Below are 27,158 nucleotides of genomic sequence, written 5' to 3' on the forward strand. Positions count from 1 at the left end.
TTTCGCCCCCGCGTAATATTCTAACTTCATATCAATCCGTCAATATCATAGAAACACGTAGCGCATTGGAAATCGATATCTCTCGGCCTGCGCACCTGACAGAATCATAAAACTTTCGTAAATAGCAACAAACTTTAGGTCAACGCATATTTCACTTGCTATCATTTAAAACAAGCTCATACAACGGCATTGTGCGCCTCTTAAAATGTCAAAGAGCCAATTAATTCTTCTACGTTGAGGTCTTCTTGTATCGCTGGTGACGCCATGTATAGAATCCGTAAAAGAAATAAATATCACCATCCTTGTTCGTGATGAATGATTATACTTGGTGTTGAAACGTATAATGTCACATTAATATATAATCATAAATTCATTATAGTTTAGGGTCAGGGAGATGACATCTTTAACGGCGTACCGGCTTTCCCGCTCGCTACGTTATGAACAATGCCGGTTTGTCATCCTACTTTAAAGGTCGCCACATACATCCTATTTTTACTCTTCCTGTCTTGGAATTATTTTAGCTATTTATAATAATAGGGGGTACAGAGCATCGCCGTTATTGAGGCTACTTTTCAATAGATGATCTAGATGAACAAAACAGAACTTTGATTCTCTGAGAAAGTATTTCAAAGAGACCATAATCTAAAACTAGAGGGTCAGAGGCTTAGATGTAATGTTAGGAAGTTTTACTTTACTGAGAGGGTAGTAGATAACTGGAGCAGCCGCCCAGCAGAAGTGGTAGAGGGTAATACAGTGAGGGGATTTAAACATGCATGGGATAGGAATATGGCTCCTGAATCTAAGACAAGACCAAGGACTGAGATTTTTACAGCAGTAATAAAATGGCAGACTAGTTGGGTCCAATGGTACTAATCCGTCATAAAATTGTGTATTTCTTTAAATTATTTCCCTTGTCAATAAAGAATCTCTTTGGAATTGTGGCAAACATGTACACTATATGGACAAAAGTATTGGGACACCTGACCATTACACCAACAGGGACATTGATGACATCACATTCTAGATACATAGACATTAATATGAAGTTGGTTCCCCTTTGCAGCTATAACGGCTTCCACTCTTCTGGGAAGGCTTTCCACAAGATTTTGCGGAGTTTCTGTGGGAATTTTTGCCCATTCATCCAGTAGAGGTAGATTTATGAGGTCCGGCACTGATGTTGGACGAGACGCCCGGCTCGCAGTCTCCATTCCAGTTCAACCCAAAGGTGTTCGATGGGGTTGACGTCAGGGCTCTGTGCCGCCGGTCAAGTTCTTCCACCCCAAACTCATCCAACCATGTCCATATAATGTATCTTAATGAACCTTGAATCTAGACAGATAGAGACTTTCTGTTGCTATGACAATGAGCGTGACCAGTATGTACTGTTACTTCTACAGCCCTTGTGAATTATGCAGTTCTATTATAGGCGATATTATGATGACCACTGATGGAAATTAAGGACTGATTAAGGATTAACTCTTCCTAAGGATTACCTTACTAAGAATTAAACTGAAACCTTCCTTCTCAATAATTTAAAAGATTTCCATTTGAAACAATGATAATGCGCTTCACCGTGTTAAATAGGCCTCGCATCTCGAAACCCTCTCACGGCGTCCTCATCCAGCTAATCGGCTGCTTCTCAGCGGGACGGTAATTCACGATATGAATTTTGTATTTCCACGACAGCGGCGGAAAACAAATGCACCTCCGTCTTAATTAAAAATGCATGTTTACAAAATGAAAAAGGTTTTATTTATATATTCTCTTATAGCCGCGCAGGCATAATGATTACGAAATCCCTGCAGACAAATTTATGCAAACATTGTAAGCTTGCAAGACAAAATAATTTTACATTTTTAATGAAAACGACCGGCGCGCTTTAAATTATTTCAATGTTTGGTTACATTAAAAAGAATAATAGTATTACCACGTGGCAAACGTAATCTTCAACTGTACCAAGGGTTTATTAAAGCCGATACTACTTAAAGGGAAAACAGGGAGAGCTACCGTGTTTAGTCCTCGGCTGCACATCGACTTTGTCAGTAACGCCAAGACAGGACGTCATATGCAAGTGAAGGACTTGGGGTGCTCTGAAAATATGCTACAGAGGGCTGCAGAGACCCTCAAAGTATAAATGAGCTGGGCCCAAGGGCTCTCTCTGATCTCCTCAACTGGCCTTTTGAGAGTTGTGAGGCACCAAGAAGGCCAACAGCCCAATATGGCGATCATCCATGGTCCAAAGTGGTCCAAGGTTTGTTGTCCCCTGGGAATGGTTGGCCAAAGTCTAGTTGACTTTGGCAAAGATAAGCCACATGTTTTTTTTTTCCGCTTCCAAAGCTCTCATCCAACGTAGAAGAATCTCATGGGGACACTCGTCATCATCTCAGTGTTCTAGGCTTCCTCCTGGTCGGCCTGTATGTTACATCCGGTTTGACAAATGTTCAGGGTCCCATATCTGGAGAGCATGTACTGTAACTTTAAATGTCGAGACATCTTGGAGAAAATACTTGCTGGTGTCTTCTGCTATCCCAGATCCCCACCCCAGACTGAATTATTATTATAATCTGAGGCATTAATTAAAACCCCCTATAGCTTCGGCCTTTTTTTTTTTTTTTTTTTTTTAAATCTAGTCATTTTTACACAAAATGGTATCACCGCCAGCATCTAATCAACTTCCTGTCCTGAAGTTCTCTTCCTCCTGGTCACTGCACGATAACAAAGGCTGCCTCAGCAACCTTCAGCAACTTAATGAGAGTGAAGAGATAACTTAATCGTGAACAATCACGTAGAGAGAGGACAGGAAGCTAAGGCGACAAATTAATCTATGTTTAAAAAAAATGCTCAATTAATTTCATAATGTGGAGAACACTAAGAATATACTGTACACATTTCACTCATATTCTAATTTATTGTGTTTATGTTTGTTTGTTATATATTTTTTTTCCAATGTATTCACCCAAAATGAGAAAGACATGGTGAACTTATAGTATGTTTTTCATGTTTGTATGTCGGATCGATAGAGGTCATTTGCAAGTTAATAGCTTTCAATCACTTTGGCTAGGAAAGCATTTGAAACATTTAATTAATATGTGAATAAAAAAAAAACGAACGTTAAGGATTGACCCAAAATATTTGTATTGATTTTACTGAACACAAATGTTTCTACTGTTGAAACTAGCAGAGCCCCACAATGTTGCTATTTCTTGGATTTTCATGAATAATAAAATATCCGAGTGATGATGTTTTAGTATTTTGGGCTACAATAGGTAAATAGCCAGGGGTCACTAAACAAAGACGCACGGCCTATTGATTTCCAGTAAATGAATAGTTACCATATGGCACATCCGCTAAGTACAGGTCTTATGGTCCACAGCTATGATTTAATTAACCTTGCCATTGAAATTTAGTTGAAGACTGGAAAGTGTGTACACCAGCACTTTGCGTAAAGTAAAAGTATAAATAGCAACCTTTACTTATGATATGCCTCGGGCCCATGAATGCCGCCATGACCGCTAGCAAACAAAACATTAGTATTCTAGGAAAATATTTTGCTCTCGTTTGATTCTATCCAGTTGATGGCTGTGACCTTCCGTCCAGTTGGGGGTTTATAAAGCCAAGTGGCCCTAGTCCCTCCTTATTGTTGCCGCACTACTACCGCAGAGTCACATAACATGGCCTCATTGACCTCCTCAAACAGGGTGGTCAGAATTAGGCCTTGGGTTAGCCACTATAGTGTTTTAACTATACATTATAGGGGGCGAGCTCAGGTCTTCTTCTCATTGGGGTTGGGCCTTCAAATTCCAGCAATCCTGCAAAGTCACCTTCAAATTCCTGAAGTTGATCTCCCTTCAGTCTAGTCCCCATACAACCCATACTTTCAGGTGTGCGAATCAGGACACTTGTGTTGAGGGTGTGAATAGAGGTGGGAAGGGGCCACCCTTCTTCCTTACCCGACGAGCCACCTCACCGCAACCATCTGCAGAGCATCTCAAGCTGGCCAAGTGGGAGCTGCGATGGAGGTCTGTGCTTTAACACTACAGACTCCTATCGATTTAATGCACCCGTGGCCAACTGGCCAATGGTCCCCACTGCAGGGAAAAATTGTGACTGTATTGTGAGGACAGAGACACTTGGGAGGTATGAGTTCATTTGTATTTGCTTTCAATATTTTGACTGCTGTGCAACAACAGTGATACGTCTGAATTATATATACTGTTTCTAATGCCAATTTAGCTAATGTCATGAACAGGTTTAAGATGAACAATTCAAACCATTAAACAGTAAGAAAATAAACGTCTGGTGTTGTGACTGATACTGCTACATTAAACAGATTTTCTGCCCGAACAGATAGAAATGTCACAAATGCCTGCGTCTTATCATTTTCCTTCAGCGCGTTATACAATTAGTTCTTAGCCCAAAAGACAGCTGTTACCCTTCACTGTCAGAGTCAAAAGGGTTTTCAGTGACCCGCAGCAAATGTGCTGTAAGCCACGTCTATATTAATGCAAATAATTATTCTCACGCAACCAAACCAACTCACCAAGTCCTTAACAGCCATCTCATTGAACTAAGGTGAACCGACGGCTTAATATCTATGTTGCCTTACATAAAACATCCATGGAATATCCGGACAACAAGACGGTTTTCCCCTAATTCCCCCTAATTCAACATATTAAATAGTGATGTCATAATGTAAAAGGAAGTTTTCTGAAACAATTAACAATTCTTTTTGGGGGAAATAGGAGAAAAAAGATCTGAATGTTTTCCAACATGCAGTCCACTGACAATAATAAATCACTAATTTTGGTAGAATTATTTTTATTGGCCCGATAAGTTAGTTTATAGCGGAATTTGCCGCCTGTCGGAAAATAGTCTCGTTCCGCCGCTACCCGTGTTGGGTGATGAAAGTGTTAAACCGTCACTGGGTTTAGATCCAGACCTATAATAGACTGAAGGGAGTTCATAACATTTGTTGGCACCGTGTGACACTTGCTTTTAACCAAGCATAAAATCCCTTTAATGCGGCGGCGTGCGCCATAAAGCACTGGAAGGGTGTTTCGTGTTCTTTTATTGTCTAGCACTTCCAAAGCTCGAGGAAATCCGTTTCAGTCTGTTTCGGTGCCCAGACTGAACTCACAGAAGATTAGGAAATTTAGTATCAGGAATAACAGACTTATTATTTTAGATTTTAACAAGAATTTAATATTTTTAAGAATTTTCTTCTTTTTTTTTACATTGCCACTTGCAGAGAAGAAAGTAAGATAAGAATAAGAATTTAAAAATGTTGGTTCATTGGGAAGGCTGCTTTTAGAAATATTAGATAATATTTTTGTAAAACGTTAATAATGTACACGGTGGATGGTTTTGATCAGGAGGCGGGGATAGCCTCGGGAGGCGGGGAGTAGGTGGAGAGTGGGTGTGACCAAGCATAACGCAAATGCCCGGAGATTGAAAACGCTGACGCGAAATACAGCAGGTTTCCAGACAGCACCAATACTTGGCTATGCTTGGATGTTCAATACCTGCTATCTTAGCAAAGGGGATGATAGTCCCCTTATTTTGTGTATAGCCCCTTTGCTGTCCCTTTAAATATAATTCCTAATAAGTATCAAGGGAAACAAGTCAACAATACTTAAAACTGTAACTTGGTTTACTACTAAAAAACAACATTACTATTTAAAATTAGTAATAAATGGGTTTCAGCATCACCAAGGAACTGATAAGGGGACAAGTTAGGAGCCAGTAAACTTCTATGGGCGCTCAACGCTCTTACTTGGAAGTTCAGCTGGTATATTCCGCTGCTACCTGCTCTAAAAGAATCTGGTGACAGAGGAGCCAATGGAATCCAATGTGCATTCTGCATACATTGTAGGGTAAGGTGTTCCTTTTAATGGTACAGAATAACATAATATTATATTTTTGTTACTTACATGTTAGGTCATACAGGCTTGACTGAGGCTACAAGAGAAAAATGTAGCAATAGACAAACCCAATCTAAGTGTTTTTTTTTTCCTTATAGTTCATTGTGCTGTCTTATTCATATGTCTGAGCCCAAAAGCTGAAATATATAAGATCATTTGTATGGAAATTCCATCACCTATGGAGTCCTTACAAGAAGAACTTATTTTCTTTGGTCTGAAGATGAAAGTGTTTACCTTGTTTACGGTGGAAGACGGATACTCTTTTGTCTCCCAGGCAAAAACCCAAAAGAAACTTTTTTTTTTATTATTGATTTTGCTATAACTTTGATGTTAAAATTGGATTGCACTGATTTCCACAAAGCCAGGAGGACCTCAACCCTAAGGCTGTCCAAGTAAATTGCTTAAAAAAAAAAAATCTTTCTGAAAGAAAACAATAGAACGCTCTTAATATTAATCTTGTTGCGGAGTAAATTTACCTCTGAGACGCCTTGGAAACTCTAGTCTAGATGCCCGCGTTCAAATAAAAATCAGATATTACGTATTCAGCGAGAGCTCTCAGCGACATCGGAGCAATAATCCTACAGAAATATCTTTCACACGAGAGTCATTTAAACCAAGAGCTACTTTCTCTTTTACGGCTGAAAAACAATTATATCTGTAGTTAGAACACAAACTGATTCAGAGATGGAATTAATCTGGTATAGAGTTAAGGTTTATTAGATCATCTTGCCATAACCTTGAATCTCTTCTGAGTGGGCTTCTAAATAGTGCTCCATCAGAAAGCTGTGCTAGCCTTGGGGTCAAAGAGAGGTCTTTTGGATAATCCTATTATCTAACCTCTATGGTATTGGCCGTAAGGAACCGGTGGTTCATTGACAGAACTTCCCAACAGCAAAACGCCTCTTTCTCCAATCCCATCCCACCCGAATTTGGTCCCTGGAATGTTAAAATACATCTAATTGTCTACTATATTTGTAAAATCACAAATGTTGAAACCTTTCAAACTATCAGGGCCCCTCCCCCTCACATGACTGCAGCACGAATGAATAATTATCAGGGGATGTGAAAGTGGAAAAATTTGACAAAATTAACATTATTATTGTGGGTTAGGATTCGAGAGAATTTAGTAGTTTGAAAAAAAAAAAAGATTTTTGGGAGATACTCCAAAAAAGGTCATGTGGTGCCTACTTCCCACCTGCATTCCCCTGATCCCCACCCACATTCCCCATATAAGGAAATCTTTGGCTAATCCCGCCTTCTCCCGAGCCCCAAGTAAAGCCACTCTCCAAGAAGAAGAGCTTTAGGTAGTCTGCCCTGGGAAGTTCCCACGTATGCTAATAGTTGGCCTTGAATTCAGTAGCACCCCAGAATCTGAATTTAAATGCTTTTTAGGGAATGCTTCCTTTATTTATGTATATTTGTAGGTGAAGACCAAACCCTGGGGTTACGTACCCCACCTGGTGCCCAAAGGCCTCATTAATGCTCTGCAGAGAAGGCTCTAAATTGCAGGATGGTCTCAGTGGGTTAAACGGCTCCTTGGTAAGCAATCCAGCCATGTTATTGGGGGGGTACCTTGACGTAGTGGCGGGCTAAGCGGTATTTGACCGTATAGCGTGATAAAATCCCCCCCCCCACACTCATGCCGCAGACAGGTGCATAAATAGTATTTGCTGGGTGTTCACCGAATTCTAGCTTTTCTCTTGAGACAGCGATACGAGGTCGATTTATGGAGAAACGCGGAATAGGAGCTGGGTGTTTTGTGTGTAGGAATCCATTTTTCCTTCACGGGATTTTTTTTTAAAAAGGAAATGTTCTATAACAGCCGGTAGCTCCATCTAAAGACTTACTTAGCCTTTTGTCCTCCATATATTTCTCATAGTTTAGTTTTAGATTTAAAGTGATGAATCGGGGCAACCAGTTGATTAAGGTCAAGATAAGTATGACTTGTGAAGAGATAATAGCTCACCTGCTTCGGGTCTCTTTCTTCCAATCTTGTCATGACTGACTGCCTTTTTATTTTAGATCAGTAATATCTGAATCACAAGGAGGGTCGCCAGCGGTTCACCAACGCCTTGCAGAAGATGGAGGCAACATACAACTTATCTTGGCAGCGTTGACCTTAGGAGAACGCTTTGCCAATGACCTTAAATATATCTTTCTATCAACATGCGATAGTGTCTATATTTAAAGCACAAAGTTGTGTATTTTGAAGAATACAGATTTATAATAAATGAACCTGTCGGACAGGTTATATTGATAATACTCTATTACAGTGATTTGATTGGCTTGGCCAAGCGATTGCAGGCAGTAAGCGGTTAACTCCATATGTGATCATAGAATTCACTTGAATCAGATATCTCATACTCATTGGGTTACCTCTGTCTCTAGAGTGGAAAATATAAAAAAAGCAACAAAACATCAATTCAGGAAGATCAATACTAGCAAGTAAATAAAGTCAAGGTATCTTCAAACCGTCACGCTATTGAATTACCGTATTTGAGCTTGCTTCAGTTTTGAGCTGAATTAATGCAAATAAGTTTTTCTGAAGTTCTATAATAGTTTAGATTCTGGGAAATTCTGTGCTGTGTGTTATTTATTTTGTGTGAGAATAGAAGTTCAGTTAAGTACGCGCTGATCCGAAATACGGCTTTCCAGACGGATTCCTTCAATGTAAATTTCAGAGAAAAGGTTTTCGGTTCCACGGGAAATTCAAGAATAGTGAATTCTAGAACACTGGACCATTCATAGGTCTGATTGGGCTGTTCTTTACTGATATTAGAAAAAAACAAAAAAAAATTGGAGATATCTGATCTATGTATCTATCTTTCTATATAAAAATGATGAATCTTTTATTTTCACATTTTTAGACTTTTTGTTTAGACTAACGACAAGCATTTCTTGTTTTAGGGTTTTTTTTTTTTTTCTCGGAAATAGCTTACTAGGTGGTGGTAACAAGAATCGATCCATCAGAGTGAGTAATTGAATGATCTAGAAGATTGGTCTGACACATCTAAATTAAGCTAATTACTTGACCGAGGAACACAGCAATAATGCGTTAACAAATAATCAGGTCTAAATAACCTGGTCAACATAACAATCCTCATTAGGTAGCAATAACATAATTAAGCACAAGCAATTTTTTGGAAAATAAAGATGATATGAATAATTTCTCAGATATTTATGGGTATTTGGGATGCAAGGCAATTTTTTTCTTCTTGAAAGATATGGTATAATTCATAAAGCACAATAGTTTATTTAATACACTAATTACCCAAAAGATTTAAAAACGTACTTAAAAAATATATATATATGGTTTTTCTCAACTACGTGTCTCGGAGGCACATTGGAAGAGATAAACAAAAGGCAGTTCAATGCTCTCTAACATCCCGACAGACAAATATAGTAGTACGTCAAATAATAACAGATTTTATGGTTGAGCTCTTCCAAAAGATATCAATCCTTCTCACACTTCATACCTACTTTATTGCAGACTAGGAGCTGGAGGTCAGACGTTGGCATTTATGAGACAGATATTAATACAGAAACAGCAACATCTTACAAACTGGACGGCGAACGTCTCTTGTGACTGATCGACATCAACAATAGAGAAGTGTTTATAGCTACAGTTTTTCATTCTACGTTAAAAGGATTGTGAATATTTTTTACATGGAATTCTATGGTTGTTTACATAAAAGAACAAATAATAATACTATATAATAATAATAATAATAATAATATATTAATACATTATTATTATTATTAAAAATTATTATTATTGTTATTATTATTATTACTAATTCAAACTTCTAGAAAAAAATCAAGTATGTTGACTTACTCTGGAGCTCACTACTTCCAAAGACACATTCTGGGGTGAAGCACTGGGTACTAGGGAAAAAAAGAAATAAAAAAATATATATAAAAAAAATACCAACAAAAAAAAATCAAAATAAAATACATACAGGTATAGTAATTATAAGTAAAAAATAGTTTTCCATTAAAGTTTTTAGTAGATTTAGCATCATTTTGTTAATCAGCAAACCATGAAATTGTCTCTGACTAAGGAAAAATTCTAATCTCAAATTTCCCAAGACAAAAAAAAAGCCTTGGCCACCAAGTATCCCCAGTGAAAGCAAATTAATAAAGGATTGTAGGGTATGCATTGCTGGGCAAAGTGGGCAAAGTATGAACAAAAGTTGGCAGAGATACCGCCCATCAAGGTGCTCTTCTTTAATAGCATCTCCAAGAAAACGTAGATATTATGGAACTAGTCCAAGGGCTACTACTAATAATTAATGTCTGGAACTAGAGGCTAACAAGTTGAGATGTGATATAAGAAGCATTTCTTTAATGGTGGAGTGGGATAATTGGAATGGGCTACAAATATTGTAGGGGTTAAAATGGTGGGGTAATTAAAACATGTATGAAATAGGCATAAGAGTATTTTATTCAATGCCAAGACGTATATATACGTCAATATGTGCATTAAATGAGCCAGTGGACTCACAAAGAGAACATACGTTATATTGGAACATAATAAATATACTTGAAAATGCATACATGCAATACAAAGAGAAAACATGTTTAAAGCTGTATGTGGAACCAGTATGCATAAATAAAATATTTATATGCTGCATTTTTATTTCAAAGATGCTTTACAAAACACGAGAGGAGATGATAGGAAAACATATTTTTACCAGCAGGGAAGAATTACAGTGTTTAGACATTTTCAATTTGACCTAGTATTTGTTATATCGCTGTATGAAAATAAAATGCCCCGAAGTTTTCTTTGCTAAAAATAAACAACTGGAAATACATAGAAACATGAGATGTAGGTCATCGAAAGTATGACAAATCTGTTTTCTTTAGAAAAAAAAAATGAAGTTTTATCACATCGGTTATTTAATCGTACAATTAAAGAATATTTAGTGAAATGCTTATGTTTATGAACTCGTCAATTTAATGTAACAAGTTGAAATGCATGTAGAGGGAATGTAGAACGCGGAGAAAACATTAACTCAGTACAAATAATAATGTATGCTGGAAAAAAAAAGGAAAAAAAAAAGATTACAAATATATATATATAAAAAATATAATAAAAATAATGTAATCAAAAATAATATTAGAAACACAGTAATTACCAACAGAAATGCAAGTAAAATAGTAGAACAGCAGGTGGTTTGGAAATGTGATATACTGGATCAGGTTCTATTTGCAGAAGTTATTTGTAAAGCAATGAAAAGTTTTTTTACCTATTATATATAACCAAAAAATGCTATTTTTTTATGCGAAACATCTGTAATTTATTCGCTGCAACATATCAATGATTTTTTTGATTAAAATTCCAATAACATAATTAACCTTATCTATGGTTAGGTATCATTTTGGAAACTCTTTTTCTGACCCTTTAGGACTACCACTGGACATCTGTGTCAGTTATCCACAATTCCATCCAGTAACATGTCAATCAAAATTCGGACTGTGTCTCAAGTCGCACTTACCATCAGAAAGGGTCACGACCGTATGTTCTTCGGAAGAGACACCGGGTCCATAAAGATTGTAGGCCAAGACTCTTATGCTGTATTCTGTAAACTTTCGAAGGCCTTCCAATCTGTACGCGTGTCCATCTACTTCGATATTCTGGTGGGTAAAAGCCAACAGAATAATTACCGTTACATTAGGGATGAAAGCTGCGCTTCATCATTCAGCAGTAATGTGTGGCAGCGTAGTAACCTTTTACGCATTTACCGGTGAGGGATGGAAGGGAAGAAAGTATCTGCCCATAGTGGTCTTATGCGGAAGCAGGCAGATCCTTGCCTCCATCAGAGAAGGAAGTCATAGATCTTCTAATGGAGTCACAGATCTTCGCCGGCCACCACTGAACCATAAAACGGACATCTGCCCTCCGTCCTTTCCAACCCAACCTCTGCTGTGGCAGTGAAAGCCATCTATGATCTCCCACGCTGGAAAACGTAGTTTATTTGTTGGCCGAAATGTTTATATTTCGATGATTTTTGTAATAAATACGCAATGAAATATTTAACTTATAACTAGTAAACTAGTGTTTACAATAAAAAAACATGTATTCCAAATCAATGTTGTTTTCCCCATTTCAAAAAAATGTATTCTTGTATTTGAAACGTATCGTGTATCTTCTTCTCAAAGACTGATATAAAGCCGGTAATTTCGTAATGATAGATTTTCTTTTTTTTTTTTATGATAAAAGTTATTTGAAAAGGTAATAAGAACGTATCACAACTCCAGGGGAATAATCTCAAAGTAACAAGCTTCAATCTTTAATTATCTCAAAGAGCTTTCTTTTTTTTTCTTTTTTTTTGGTGTTAAAATTATGAAATTTTGTTACGCTCTAAACCAATTATCTTTTCAGGTGCTGAAATCTCTATCCCTAACGTGAAGTGGTGCGTTCCAAACATCCATTTTCATTGCTCTCCTTCCTCGCACTTGATATTAAATGACTTTGATTTATGACTCTGCAGATGAAAGTTAAGATACATGAAGATGAACTATGCGGAATACCAATGAGTTGTTTTCATACTGGAGTAAAACCAAATTAAAATGCTGAAATCACTCAAGTTTTTTGATTATGTAATAGACAAGAGTGAAACTCCCATTCAACCTTTAGAATGCCCTAGAAAATGAATTTATTTGGGGGGGGGGTTGCGATTAAACTTGACTGCGTCCTTATGTTTTTCTCCAAATCATATTTTTTGTAAAAAAACAAACAAACTAGATGCAGTTAGATCATTAGATATATACAGTGTGGGAATCACATAGTCAGGGATTTTTTTTTTACCAGTGTTGCTAATATGGGTAACATATTTGATATTTTTCGATAAAAATAATTGGGTATTGATCTGGGGTTTTTTTTTCCCATTGTATTGGGGTGTACCAGCGCCATTACAACAGTCAAAATCAGGCATGGACTGGCCATCTGGAGGCTAAATATGTCATTCTCAACGCTACATGAGCAGAAAAAAGTAACGTGTTGCCATGCCTATCCATCAGGCGGCCGCCATCCTTAAAATCAGTCCAGCCCTGGTAAAAAAAGACCACTTAATACTCAATCCTCAATCATTCCAAGAATTCCTAGGAACAAGTGCCACTGGGATAACTTAGTGCCCCTCTTGATCCCCCAAAGTCAAACAACAGGTGGGATAAGTGAGATCTTGGGCTTAGTAAAGGTGAGTAGAGTCACCAGATCGAGTTTTTCAAGCCTAGTTTGCCTTCTTCAAATAGAGCCTTGGGCAGATCTGATAACAGATTATAAAATGATGACACCTCGGGAACTCAAGCTCCAGAAAAATAAAATCACGTATTCAAAAAAACTTCCGGTTTCAGCCACGATGAGGAAATATCCAGAAAGCCTGACTGTAATCAGGAAACCCTACGGACAATCTAATATGATGAGCTTTCATATAAGCCACATGCTTCCTAAATTTCTCATTTTCTCCATTTCAGAATAAAATATACATTCCTCTGGTATTTATTCATCACCTCTGATCATGTCCATTAGCTTGTGATCTACCTCATTGCTTTCATAATGTTCATGCATGTTTTAAAAGTTAACCATACAGCACACACGTTCACTTCCTTCTGATTACTTTGTATCCCCTGCTAATGATGTGACGTCTAGCTTTGCTCGTAATCACTTTAGGGTCAGTCCAACTAATGAAGTAAGACATTTCCTTTCTGCAGTAATCCTTCCTCCTTCCGATGGTTAATGGTTATTTCATCCAACGCCCTTCAGGATTTTCAAAGTCCTCTTTTATATAGTGTGAATTACCCTAACATGATTATATTTCATATCAAGCTTACGGCGGCTGTCACGGTACCCTAAGCTTGACGCAGGACAAAGTAAATGTATGTATTAAAAGACATGACGATTAAGAGATGAAAGGAAGAAAAGGAAGAAAAGGAAAAAGGAGAAGAAAGGAAAACCCACATATAAAATCACGTAGTCTCTATTCTCTCCAGGAATCCCAATTTTTGTTTTGCATAGAAAGCAGAATGTAGACAATTTTTCTAAAGAAGTCTTGAGCAACCGGTTTGACATAACGGCTAAGGTTCTAGTTAAGAAAATGTTCTTCTCCCACTTGTTGTACATTCCTTGTAACTTTCTGAGGGTCACCTTGAGGTGTCCTGAGTATCTCCGATGGCTCATGAATCACCGTTTGAGCCTCACTGGTCTCACTAGAAGATCTCTGTTGGTTCGGTTACATTTCAATTTTTTTGCTGATTTGATTTTTATATATAAATTATTATTATTATCTAAATGTGGACTAGTAAATATGGACAATTTAATACTCAGTTCTTCAACTGATTCATGAAAATTCAAGTGAGAGGAATGATTGGAACAGACTATACATTTCGAATTCAATGTCATGTATTAATATTGCATCAAGGTGAGTCATTTCCACACCTGATCCCATTCCACCATAACCATGAAATATTGATTTTTAATTTTTTGTAAAATTTGAATCGTCATTTTTGTTGCACATCTTAACATCCCGGTATGGTTAATTTTAGATTATTTTCCAGAGGATCCAAGTGAATTGATCAAATGCTTTTTGACAATATGATTATTCTGTCACAATCAGTTTGATGCTAACTATATTATTTCCATGAATATAATGTTTTTATTCAATAAAACCTGTATTTCTAGTGTATTTCCCACCTGTTCTCTCCCTGAAATTGTTTCCGTGCAGAACACTCTGAAGCCTTGAACTGGACCGTTTGCATAGGCCGGAGGTTCCCAAGAAATTAGGACTGAGGTAGGTGAGGTAGAGATGACTTGCAAATTTTCCACTGGTCCCGGAACTTGTACTGTAACAAAAACAGATTTTTAAGCGTGAACAGGTGAACCATTCTAGTACCGCAGGCATACCTGAGAACTTCCACAGGTAGGCTAAGTGAAGCTCTGGGGGAGTGGCTATAAGAGGGGGCAGGGCTTGTTGCAATTTCAGATGGGCAAGTCACATGTGGGGGTGGGGCTTGTCATATAAGGAGGTAAGGCTATCGCCAGATGTTTTAGTGGGAGGGGAGTAGGCAGGGAGTGGGCGTGGTTAAACACCGACCCCCTGCCTGGAAAACAAAGAAGGTGACCCAAAGTCCTGGGGAAGTAGGCCTTCACCCCAAGACACCGGGTCAAACCCAGAGAGTTTCCCGGTATGGCCAAAGAGCGGACATGCTTAAATATTAAACACAGTGTGATTATAAGGAGTCATGCGCTAAACATATATAAAACTAGGAACTCTCACGCACATAGAATACATCAGTTTTGTGCTGCATCCACCCAATGAAATTACCTCCTAAGTGCAGCTTCCCATAGCAAGTAAAACATATTGTTGAGTTGGTTGAACACATCAGGAGTGGCATTAAAAGTGATTCTAATGAAAAGTTTGGAACCTAGTGTAACCATCCTAGCAACCAACAGAATACTTTTGCTGATTGAAACCTATTTCTTGGTAGCTATGGTGATTTCGCCAGCATCACTTTTTATATATAACCCCCCCCCATGGCGCGTCCATGCTATGACCCAATGCAAGAAGTATTTCTTTCTTTATGAAGTCATCAAGCAGGCTGCCAAATGGTCTTTTTACATAGGCATCCATTTGAGAAACTCTATAGGTTCCATCCAGGACAGTATGCAATGGTGTATGGAGGTTGCTGCCTAACTGGCCCATTGAGCAAGGAGCCGGTCATCGGTAAAGCGACTACTCCACCCTAGAATACGCTGCCGATGGTAGTCAGAATGAGTTCCTTGTTAGTATTAATGCAATTAACTAATCAGAAAGGTTCCAATTAGATCGGTTTCTTCTTTTGGCAGAATCTTAATTCTGCTTAACGCTGGACATCACTCCCTGTGCCAGCCTGGAGCATGTAGTATTAACACGTAACCGACAGTAAACGTACGATTCAGCAGCCCCATTTCCAAGCCTGTGTCTGTAGATAGGAAAATCCTGCAGCATATCAACCAAATTGTTCGTGGTTCCGTAATAATAACACGATAAATTATTTTTTTGGCATTTATCCCTTTAAAATATAATTAGAAGTAATCTACAAGCGTTCTGTTGTCATCAGCACATTTGGAAAGCTATCAGGGTTATGATTTCATTATAGGCGATAATTTTTTTTTTTTTTTTTTTTACCTTTAACGTTTCAGGAGACTTTGATAAACAATCCCTAAAGCCATATAATTTAACAACATTTTCTATACCTAATTGGTTTTGGTGACATTAATGAAAAAAAACAGAACAATGTTAAATGCAAACCGAGACTGAGGACAATCTATCAGCAGCGAAATCATCTGTAAACATATAAAAGGAGCAAAATAGTGCATTTCATTATATGACCTGGATGCAAAATCAATCATTTAAACTGTTTTTTTTTTCCATTTATCCACAGAAATGTTTTAATGTGCTTCTGCTTCATCGGCCCTCTTTCTGTATTTAATATCTCTATACCAAGCTGCAATCATTTTGGAATTGATTCTATCTAAGTAAAACAATAGCTTTGTATTTTTTTTTTTATTGTGTATAAAAATATTTTAAAGAAGAATAGTAATAGCTCTAATTTATCACATACAATATTTGAATTATTACTCATTTTTTATTGTCAGCCGGCTAAGCAAAACCATGTTATAATAAAAAGAAAATTCTCTTTCACAGATCATTTTCCTGCGTCATAAAACCTTTTTTTCTGGGAAAAATTAAAATATTTGCTTTCATTCAAGGCAGAATGTAGAGTATGGCCTTAGGTAACTTCTGTATTAACCCTTTCAACCCTGAAAGCATAAGAACATGTCTAGGGTTAGAAAAATAGAACTAGACTTTTTTTTAAATTCACATATAACTATGGAAATGTATCATATTAATTTTTCTTCCAAAAAAATCCTGTTTTTTTTCATTTATTTTTTGATTCAACATATTTGTAGCAAATGGCGTAAAACTATTAATTGTTGTTTTAACGATTGATTTTTTTTTATTTCAGTAGAAAACTTAATTTTGTTACGAAAATACAATTTTCAGGACATGAAAAACAATATAAAATGTAAATAATAAATTATAATGTAACATTAAGTCTGCATATTTTTTTTTTTTGCTAGTAACTCAGACAGAAACAATTCAAATAATAATAAGACTGGATGGAAAACTATGTCAGTGCTGTAGAAATGATTTATTTTTCTACAAAATCTATCCACTGCATGTATCTGTCAAAACTGTGTGGGGTCCATTTATCAAGGCCCCTGAAAACTTGGGCTCTTCGTGATTTATGGCATTATTAAGAACTGTATGACCATTGTTAGGGAAATCCAATTTATCACGCTGGGGTCCTTAACAAAATCTACTCGAGTCACTACAGACTAGTAAGTATAAGTAGGCATATATGTAATAATCTTAAACAATGGGGTTGAAGTATGGCTTATTTTTAAATATTAGAAATGCAGTTTTTCCCCCCTTTCTTCTCCTCTTGATGTTGATAATTGGCATAAACTGGATAGTATGTCTTATTATATTTATTGTATATCGTAAGTTTGTCTTACATATTTGTTTGTTACCTGTCTGTTATAACCTTTCTTTTTTTAAAAATTTAATTTAAAAAAAAAAGAAATGCAAAATCCATTTTTTTAAAAATAAAAGAATTAAATAAAAAAACGGTAAAAGAATTAAATAAAAAAATGGTAAATTGAATATGATGCAATAAATTAGAAAATTATGCAGAACCATTACTTGGACATAGAGGGGGATGGGTCATTTTAATAGAAATATTTTAATAGATACATTAAATCCCACTTGCTAAAACGTTCATCATGACAAATTTACAATTTCATCTAACTACAATTTTTATTTCTCGTCATGCTATAAAAATATACCTTCCATTAGCCCTCTATAGCTTGAGCTAGATTGTGAATGGTACAAAGCACCGAACTGTGTAGAGGAATTTAAAAGCCAATGACCCTGGGCTTCAAAATGATGGATTTGGGCTTGAATTAATGAATTGATTGACCCATTACTTCCCCAGGTCTTGGTTGCTCTTGAATTTCTAATCCTTGAAATAAATCTATTTTTTTTTTTTTTGAAAGAGAATTAGAAAACTGCATACACAACAAACAGCTTAGTGAAAAATATTTTTCTGATAAAAGTCGCCGAGCTATTAAACACTTTTGACATTTAATCAACCATCGTAATTGGGATAATAATCAAAATTAATAAGGCTCAGGGTAACATTTAAAAAGGGCGAACTGATGTTTTAATCCTACCTTTAGTTTCTATAAGAGAACTATCCAGCTTTTTATTTCTTAATACCGGACCTGGACTGGCCATGGACCACCTTTGCTTGTGGCCACGCGCCATGTACACATGCAAATGATTTGTTAGCCTAGGGCCTTAAAGTGCCAGGGCCAATTTTATTGTTTTAGGCACTGCTACAAACATACACTGATTTAAACCTTTGTCGTCCCACTAAAACATGTTTGCTCTGTCTTCATGTATGGAACTGACGCCCTCTAACTTAATGTTCATGATAAGTTTCCCTTGCTCCTTGTACTCAACTCCCCAACAACCTACTGTTACAGATTCATGTATGTACTTAACCCTACACCTTAACAAGGACACAAGTGTTCCGAGGTTCCATGAAGTATGTTGGAGCCAGCCAATGTCCATCCCAAGCTCTTTCCTTGGATGACTTAGTACATCAAAGGCCCACTTTACATATTAGAAATATACAGAGCTCAAAAAAAATCAGACACGGTGTATAGAAAAAGTTATATTTTTAAACGTTTGCTAGTCCAATGCAACTGGGACTGTCTACGTAAACACAGGCGTCCATACGACTCTCTGTTCTGATGGCAGACAATAGCTCGGTAAAGGTGAACTGCTATCCTATACAATGACATTAAGTCTTGTAACTTTTAAACTTTTTGATAAAACTACATATAATTGTATCTGTCATCTATTGAGCTGTCCATCTTTGTTCTCCCTCTGTGGGGGAGTGGCTTTGTATGGGGGCAGGGCTAGTGGTGGGGGCCGGGTTGGCCCCGCAGTGCCTTTCATGGGAGAGAAGGTAAGCTGGGATCAGGAGAAAGTGGCAGGTAAGCAGGTGGAATATGGGCAAGAAGTGGGCGTGGTCCTACATTGCTGAAGTGGGCGTGGTCATACATTGCTCTGCCCAGGGAATGAAAAAACTGACCTGGAGACCCAGGGAAGCAGGGCTTCACCAGGAGACTCCAGGTCAAACTCAGACAATTCCCAGGTATTTATACATGCCATCCAACATCAAATATATGTAAAATGTTCTATATCAGGGGTGTCCAACCTGCGGCCCTCCAGCTGCAGCAGGACTACATCTCCCATAATGCTCTTTCAGCTAAGGGGCTGGCTGGGGAGTATGGGAGATGTAGTCCTTCAGCAGCTGGAGGGCCGCAGGTTGGACGTCTCTGCTCTATAATGACTATTTATAATATTGCTGATACAGTAAAATGTACTGTACTATAACTCTCTGTTGACTCTCTGCTAGTTCTCCTCCAAGTCACAGTTTGTATTAAATTTCTTTCATTCTCAGGATTTGGAAGATAAGGAGTTCATTAACTTCTTGGCAGCCTCTGTCTATGCTGGAGATAAATAGAGAAAGACAAATAGATTTCTACATTAAATTATTGAGCAGAAGTTTGAGAGTGACTTCAATTAAGAATGAATCTTCTGCGTTGGAAGGCTCTGGGAGATTAGATCTTTTGTCTTCGAGTTAATTGATAAATCCTTTATGATTGTGTTGCCCAAGCATTAACTAAAATATCATAGTTTATAACAGAATGAGGATTGTTTAATTGTATTTTTAGGAGTAATTACCTTATAACTTTATACTTACATTTCAAGGCTATTGGTAGTTCTTTATGGGATGAAAGAATTTTAGGGTGACCATGTGAGACTATTAATTATTATTAAATATTATTAAGCTTCATTAATGCCTGAGAAAGGGACCAAACAACTTGGTCTCGAAAGCTCGCAATTAAACTCTCAGTTAGCCAATAAATGGTATCATTTTAACTATACTTTTCTCATGTGAGACTATTGAACGGTTATATTTATTAGTCCTCGACATTAAGCGCTTAACCCTTATAGCGCCTAGGGGTGTGGCTTCTAAAATGGGGTGGGATTGGACCTTTGCAGGGGCAAGGCTAGCCTTAGGTAGGATTTAGTGGACGGGGAGTAGGCAGGAATTGAGCATAATAAAATAATAATAAAGAATAAAGAAAACAAATCTATATACTGAAAAATAAATATATGTCCCAAAAATAATGATATATAAATACCACATAGTAAAAGAACATATATATATATATATACTGTATATATATATATAAAGCCAGCATAACCTGGATGATTAAAACAATTGACCCAATTATAAATCATGGCAACTGAATAATTTAAATGGCAGGTTTAACCTAATATGATCAATGATTAATCAATACCTTTCTTAAACATCCCTAAATCATTGTGTGACGTTTCTATAATGGTTCTGTAGCATGATAATGCCTTTAGACAGGATCCTATACGTCCTTAAACTCACAGAAATTAATATTAATTATAAAGAGACAAACCCCATAGTTTCACCTACAAAAGGTCTGACCTTTGCAAGCTTAATGAATCAGAATTCACGTTCTTTAATTAATTCGGATGTGTGTCATATAGGAATAAAACATATAGGGAAAACTCTCATGACTTGGTCATTCATACCGCGGCTGGTAACATACAGTTTAGCGAATAAACCCCTGACAAAAGTTACTTGTAAGAGGTGAACTTTCCATTTTTACTTTACCGAGAGGGTGGTAGGTAAGTGCAGCCTCCCAGCAGAAGTGGTAGAGTGAAGAAGTTCCCAGGTATGGGTACCATACACTAATATAAGTATTAAATGGATGCAGACTGAAATACATACTTGTTTATTTAATCAAAATATCGTTATTTGTTAACATAAAAGTAAAAATAAAATAAAATAAAAAAAACAAGAAGATTTTGGCTCATTAAAACCACCATAGTGAATTTATCCGTAGGCTAGAACCATCCATAAAAGTGTTTATGCTTTAGTTCACTTTTGTATGGAAAATTCTATAGAGAATTGACAAGAATGATCTTTTTTTTAAAAAAAAATAAAAAAAAATGTTTCAACTCGTCTTGTGTGCCCAGCAGCGATATTCCTAAAAGCTAATATTATGTTGTGTAACATCTGCTCTGCCCGCCGGCTGCCATGCATTTTCATATGCGACATGTGAGCGGTAGATGCCGGGTAACCAGATGAGCACACAGTCCTCGCTATGAGAAGCGAGCAGTTACTGAAGTTCTGTAGATCATGTTGACAACGTGCTGGATCAAATTATGTGCAGAACGTTTGCTCTTCTCTATTTTAAGCCAAGCTGTGAGCTTCGCACATCATTTCTTATCCACATATCTTCAATGCCACAAGAAATATACCCTCCTATTGTCATGAAGTTGACGGACAGGTGGGAAAAGAGAAGACCATAGTGTGCGACACTGACATCATCTTTCATTGAGTATGATGACGTCTGTTAAAGGGGAACTCCAATCAAATGTCTTCTGTCTCTAGTATCCGGTTAAAAGTGGGTTTTTAAAAATATTGCACTATTTTCTTTTTGAAATAGTTTTAGTTTTTTGCCCCATAATATAATGTTTTCAGGCAGCTGTATATCTGAGCCCCAATCTACTGGACAAATACCCGGACTCCTTCTCATACTGCCAGTGGGGAACAATAGAATGGCTCTGTCTTAGTCACCCAGTTGGACACTCAAACTTATTAAAGTCTATGGAGGAACGGACTTCATTAGCATTGCCATAAAGCATCAGCTCAGTGTGGTGTTTCAGCAGGGAAAGTCACCCAAAATATCGCATAACTGACAACAATGGCCGCCTCCAGGTCTGCAGATAAAGGGAGTTTATGGGGACAAAATGAGATAAAACCAGGTTTTTGTCACCGACCGACATTACTGTATATAGCTCTGGGGAGTTATATTACTGTATCCAGCACTGGGGGTTATATTACTGTATACAGCGCTGGGGGGTTATATTACTGTATACAGCGCTGGGGGGGTTATATTACTGTATACAGTGCTGGGGGGTTATATTACTGTATACAGCGCTGGGGGTTATATTACTGTATACAGCGCTGGGGGGTTATATTACTGTATACCGCGCTGGAGGGTTATATTACTGTATACAGCGCTGGTGTTTATATTACTGTATACAGCGCTGGGGGTTATATTACTGTATACAGTGCGGGGGGTTATATTACTGTATACAGCGCTGGGGGGTTATTTTACTGTATACAGCGCTGGGGGGGGTTATATTTTTGTATCAGCGCTGGGGGTTATTACTGAATAGAGCGCTGTATTTTATGCTTATTTTTATTTTCTGACCATCCCTTTCAAATTCTCAGGGAATAATGGTAGACTCCATCACCATAATTAAGATGTATTTGTCTCCAAACATGCTATATATATATATTTAAAAAAAATAACATAAAAAAAAACTTAAGTAACAACTCCAGCTAATATCGAGATAAGATTTTAAAAATTATTTTTTTTGTGTGTGAATTAACTTCATTTTTTTATTATTATTATAGTCTTATGTTTAACCCACACATAATGTTCCATCCATGACGTGTAGAATGCTTTGTGTTAGTGTGACAAAAACAAACATCACATCTGCTCCTAGAAAAATATTTTTTGGCTGCAAGATTTAAAAAAAAGTCACACGACGTCTAATCAGCCGGCCTGCGGAAAAAACAAAATACCTACAGCGACACCAAATACAAGGCTGGTTATTTATTTCTAATGCTCAGGATCTGTTCCCCACCTTTCTGCACGAGCGGCCATGCAGATAACAAAATAATAACGGCAGAAAAAAAACAAAATGTGCCGAAAACAGGTGGGTGCAAACAGGCCTGCAGAAACGTACGGGGCGAGCAGTCTCGGTATCCGGGTGGTCGCCTGCCCGAAATTAATTCTGTTTTTTAGTTCTTTCTCAATGGAGCTCAAACATCCTGCAATGCACCACAATGTTTATGGCGGTTAACGTAGCGTCCTGAACCCTTTATGTGCCAAAATGGGGGGAGAAGGGCCGAACGTGCGCCCTGACATTACTTGGTTAATTCCGGGATCTCTCTCTCTCTACCATATTTGTGGGACTTGACTTTCCACTTGGTAAAGAAAGTGAATTTATAATAAAAATCTAGCAATTGGAAAATAAGTACATAGAAATGGGACGGAAAAAAACCACTAATTAAAGAGAAATAATTGTATTAAGCATGGAAAAATATTTTTGATTATTTACTGTATTTAGGATGAATTCTTAATCATATTTTTTTACTTTCTAAGCAAAATACTAGATATATTGTGCATACAAATATATATATATATATTATATATAAATATATATATATAATATTTAATAATATATATTTATAAAATTTGGATTTGAAAAAAGAGGGAGAAAGATCATGGTCATTTAAACATTTTGGAGTTAAAAGAATAAAATGTAAAATAAATAATTTTTGACCCTTCCTTGAATATCACGTTTATGGAAAAGCTACAAAGATTAAGTTAAGTCTCAGCACCGATTCTTGCCATGATTGGCTGTTAGAAGCAGCCAATCAGTGGCAGGAAAATGCTCCCATTGATAAGATGCAGTACAAATAAAAGCATGCAAATAAAAAAAATACCCAAATATCAGCACAATTCTCTAAATAGCGTGATTCCATTCAGTTCATTCTATAGGTGTTCTGCTTGTTTTATATTAAAAATTGTAAAAAAATAAATAAAAAAATTTAAAGTTCATGAAGAAAGTGGCAAAAAACAACGGTCAGGTTCTGTGTATAATACTATTATAAATTTACATAAAACATTGAATATTCTTCGGCTGCATAATACATTTATCCAAAGAACAAACAATTGAACGTTTGCTTATTTAAGAAAAACGAACACACTTTTTAATTATGATATTTTGTGAAATGGAAAATAAATGATAATTCTCTGGGTCGCAGTATGTGGCATGATAAGATTAGACATGTTCTGTAACTCGGGTGAATTATGATTTACATGACTTTGGTAAAATAAAATGAAAGAGGGAGATGGAGATTATTAAGATTTAATCTTGGGCTCAGAAAAAGCTTTCCATTAAAAACCCAGCCCTTCAAAATTTTATGAATATATATATAAAAAAAAAGACAGAATCCAGGGTAACCGATCTTTTAAAGAGATTATAGAAGGGGTTTTTGAAGCAATTTTAACAAATAAATGGCTAAAATACTCATTTTCCAATCTTTTCACGTCTCATGATCTCCAATGTTCTGGCTCTGGTAAACTAAGTCCATACCCAAGTAAACAGGATAAATTAACCAAAAATGCTATTAACCCCTTACGGACAATGGGCGGTCATTAAACCCATTGAAAACAATGCATTTTGAGGGCTTGTACATGTACGGACTTTGTCATTAGGGGGTTAAGAAAATAAGCACCTCTAAAGCTAAAAATGCGGATAGATTGTAAGCTCCCGAGACCAGATACCTCCTTCTCCTTCCGTTCCAATATATTTTAATGTGTGTTAATGATACTATCAATTTTTAACTTGCCTTTGTTAAATATTTTCCCTGTGCCTATTGTAACCGCGCTATGGAATCTGTTGGTGGTATATTTATGTTATGGGGTGTAAAGGGGGAGGGGTATGTTTAATTCCAGGTCTTTACATGGAATAAGAAACTGTTCTTAGCATACATTTTAGAGGACTATTGTTACAAAGCAACATTGTAATTAAAGTCGATAAGCCCATCAAGGTCAACTCTTCTACCGATCATTCCTACTTTTCATCCAAAAGAAGGCAAAAAAATAAAAAAAAATAAAAACCCCAGTAAAGCTATTTTTTTTGTCTTATTTTGACACTTAGAGTCAAAAGAATCCCCCCCCAAGAGGTAATCATATTTCTCATTGGATCTAAACTAATAATGTTTATTCTAGCATTTATAGCCGTGTATGTTCTGCTTTTCATAGAGCGAAAGGAAGAATCGTGTACATTTTTAGTAAAAAAAAAAAAATAAAACTCTACATCTGATCTATCTTCTCTGGGAAAAATAGAACAATAAACTATTGTGTTAAAAATGAACAATGCCAAACATATAACATATCCGAAAACTGTAGGTTTCTTGTAACGTGTCTCTTTGGGTCAATGTACTGCTTACGACTCTTATAAAACATTCAGTTTAAGATCCCTTTCCCTACTTTAGAATTATTAAAAAAGACAACCCCAGTCAAAGAGACGAAATAGTCAAGATTGTTATATATTTTCAGATTTTCCGTTAAATACCGTATTTATCGGCGTATAACACGCACTTTTTTAACTAAAATATGAAGCTGAAACCCTACCTGCGTGTTATACGCCGATAAATCCTAGAGCCAGTGGCGGAACTACCGGGGTCGAAACTGCGACCGGGCCCTGGAGTTCTGACAGTCAGGGGGGGCCCAAGGGGTGCCGAGCGGTTGCTGAAGACGACCGCTCGGCAACTCTCGGGCCCCCCTGACTGACAGAAATCCAGGACTCCTCTGCTGGCGGCCGCCTGCCGCCTGCCTCAGCCGCCGCCGCCTGCCGCCTGCCTCAGCCTCAGCCGCCTGCCGCCTGCCGCCTGCCTCAGCCGCCGCCTGCCTCAGCCTCAGCCGCCGCCTGCCTCAGCCTCAGCCGCCGCCGCCTGCCTCAGCCTCAGCCGCCGCCGCCTGCCTCAGCAGCAGCCTCCGCCTGCCTCAGCCTCAGCCGCCGCCTGCCTCAGCGCTTCAACTCCTGTGTTGGAAGCGTGAGGCGTTTGTCTCGGGTGCCGGCGCTCAGCATTGAAGCGCCGGCACCCGAGACAAACGCCTCACGCTTCCAACACAGGAGTTGAAGGTAAGTGACCGGGGTGGGGTTAGGGAGAGAGAGAGGAGATCCTGAGAAGGGGGGGTTAGGGTGTGTGTGTCTGAGTGTGAGTGTGTCTTACTGTGTGTGTGTCTTACTGTCTGTGTGTCTTACTGTCTGTGTGTGTGTGTGTGTGTGTGTGGTTTCCCAGATAGCAGTGATTCTGATGACGTTTTTTTTGTTCAGTTTTTTTGTTCAAAAATGGGGGTGCGTGTTATACACCAGTGCGTGTTATAGGCCGATAAATACGGTATTATATAAAAACTATGTGAAAAATAAAAAGATAAAGGGATCTACTATATGTTTTGTGTACATTTCCAATTGCCGGCCTGCCAATCATTAAAGAAAGAAAGAAATATAAATAAAGGTAAAATGTTTTTGGATTTACTAAAGATGCTTGGAAATTCAGACGTCAAAAAAATAAATAAAAAGAAAAAAAATAATAAAAGGAAAATAATAAATGTATTTGGACGTGAGACGTCAGTCAGCCGATATTGTGAATATGTTCATTTCACAAATACATGTCAACGGAATGCAGCAAACTAACGCTTTATGTGTAGGTAATTACATGGTAAGGAAATAACGGAAAATATGTGTTAATCCGTAAAGTGTAGTTTTATGTATTTTGTCATTATTTAATACAACAGCAGCAAATAGATGTACGTAGGAACGTGCATTTGCACATAAATCATGTATGTAAAGGTGACATTAATGCATTAAAATAGAAATGATAGAACTTGGAGGCAGATAAGAACCGTGCGACCCGTCTAGTCTGCCAGATTTTCCTGATGTTAAGACTCAGACTTAAATCATTCTTCTCTTAGATCCAGGATAGCTTTATGCCTATTCCATGAATGTTCCCCTCATTGTATTAACCACTACCACTTCTGCCTGGAGGCTGTTCCATATACGCCCTCCCAGTGCTCTTCCACCCTCTGAAATGATTAATGAAAGTAGTAAAAAAAGAAAAGTGTTTTTTTGTTTTTTTTGCAATCAGTGTAATAATTCTGGAGATTGTTTTTACAAATAAGATACTATATTAACTGAGTACTATTTATCACTCCCATCACGTCTGCGTTCTAATGGCCCTTTATCACTCCCATCACTCCTGCGTTCTAATGGCCCTTTATCACTCCCATCACTCCTGCGTTCTAATGTCCCTTTATCACTCCCATCACTCCTGCGTTCCAATGGCCCTCTATCACTCCCATCACTCCTGTGTTCCAATGGCCCTTTATCACTCCCATCACTCCTGTGTTCCAATGGCCCTTTATCA

General features: G+C 37.4%; 1 protein-coding gene across 1 annotated transcript in view; it reads right to left on the bottom strand.

Annotated features, from left to right (window-relative positions):
• DCC (DCC netrin 1 receptor) overlaps window positions 1–27,158 on the bottom strand; it is a 299,985-nt gene that overhangs the window by 50,443 nt on the left and 222,384 nt on the right. The window contains exons 10-12 of the mRNA XM_053448217.1: window positions 14,614–14,762; window positions 11,420–11,558; window positions 9,757–9,806 (exon numbers count right to left, since the gene is read on the bottom strand). Of these exons, the coding sequence (XP_053304192.1) occupies window positions 9,757–9,806; window positions 11,420–11,558; window positions 14,614–14,762 (338 nt within the window). The remainder of the gene's footprint in view (window positions 1–9,756; window positions 9,807–11,419; window positions 11,559–14,613; window positions 14,763–27,158) is intronic.

The sequence above is a fragment of the Spea bombifrons genome, chromosome 1 (genome assembly GCF_027358695.1).
Source record: "Spea bombifrons isolate aSpeBom1 chromosome 1, aSpeBom1.2.pri, whole genome shotgun sequence".
Classification (NCBI taxonomy): Eukaryota; Metazoa; Chordata; class Amphibia; order Anura; family Pelobatidae; genus Spea; species Spea bombifrons.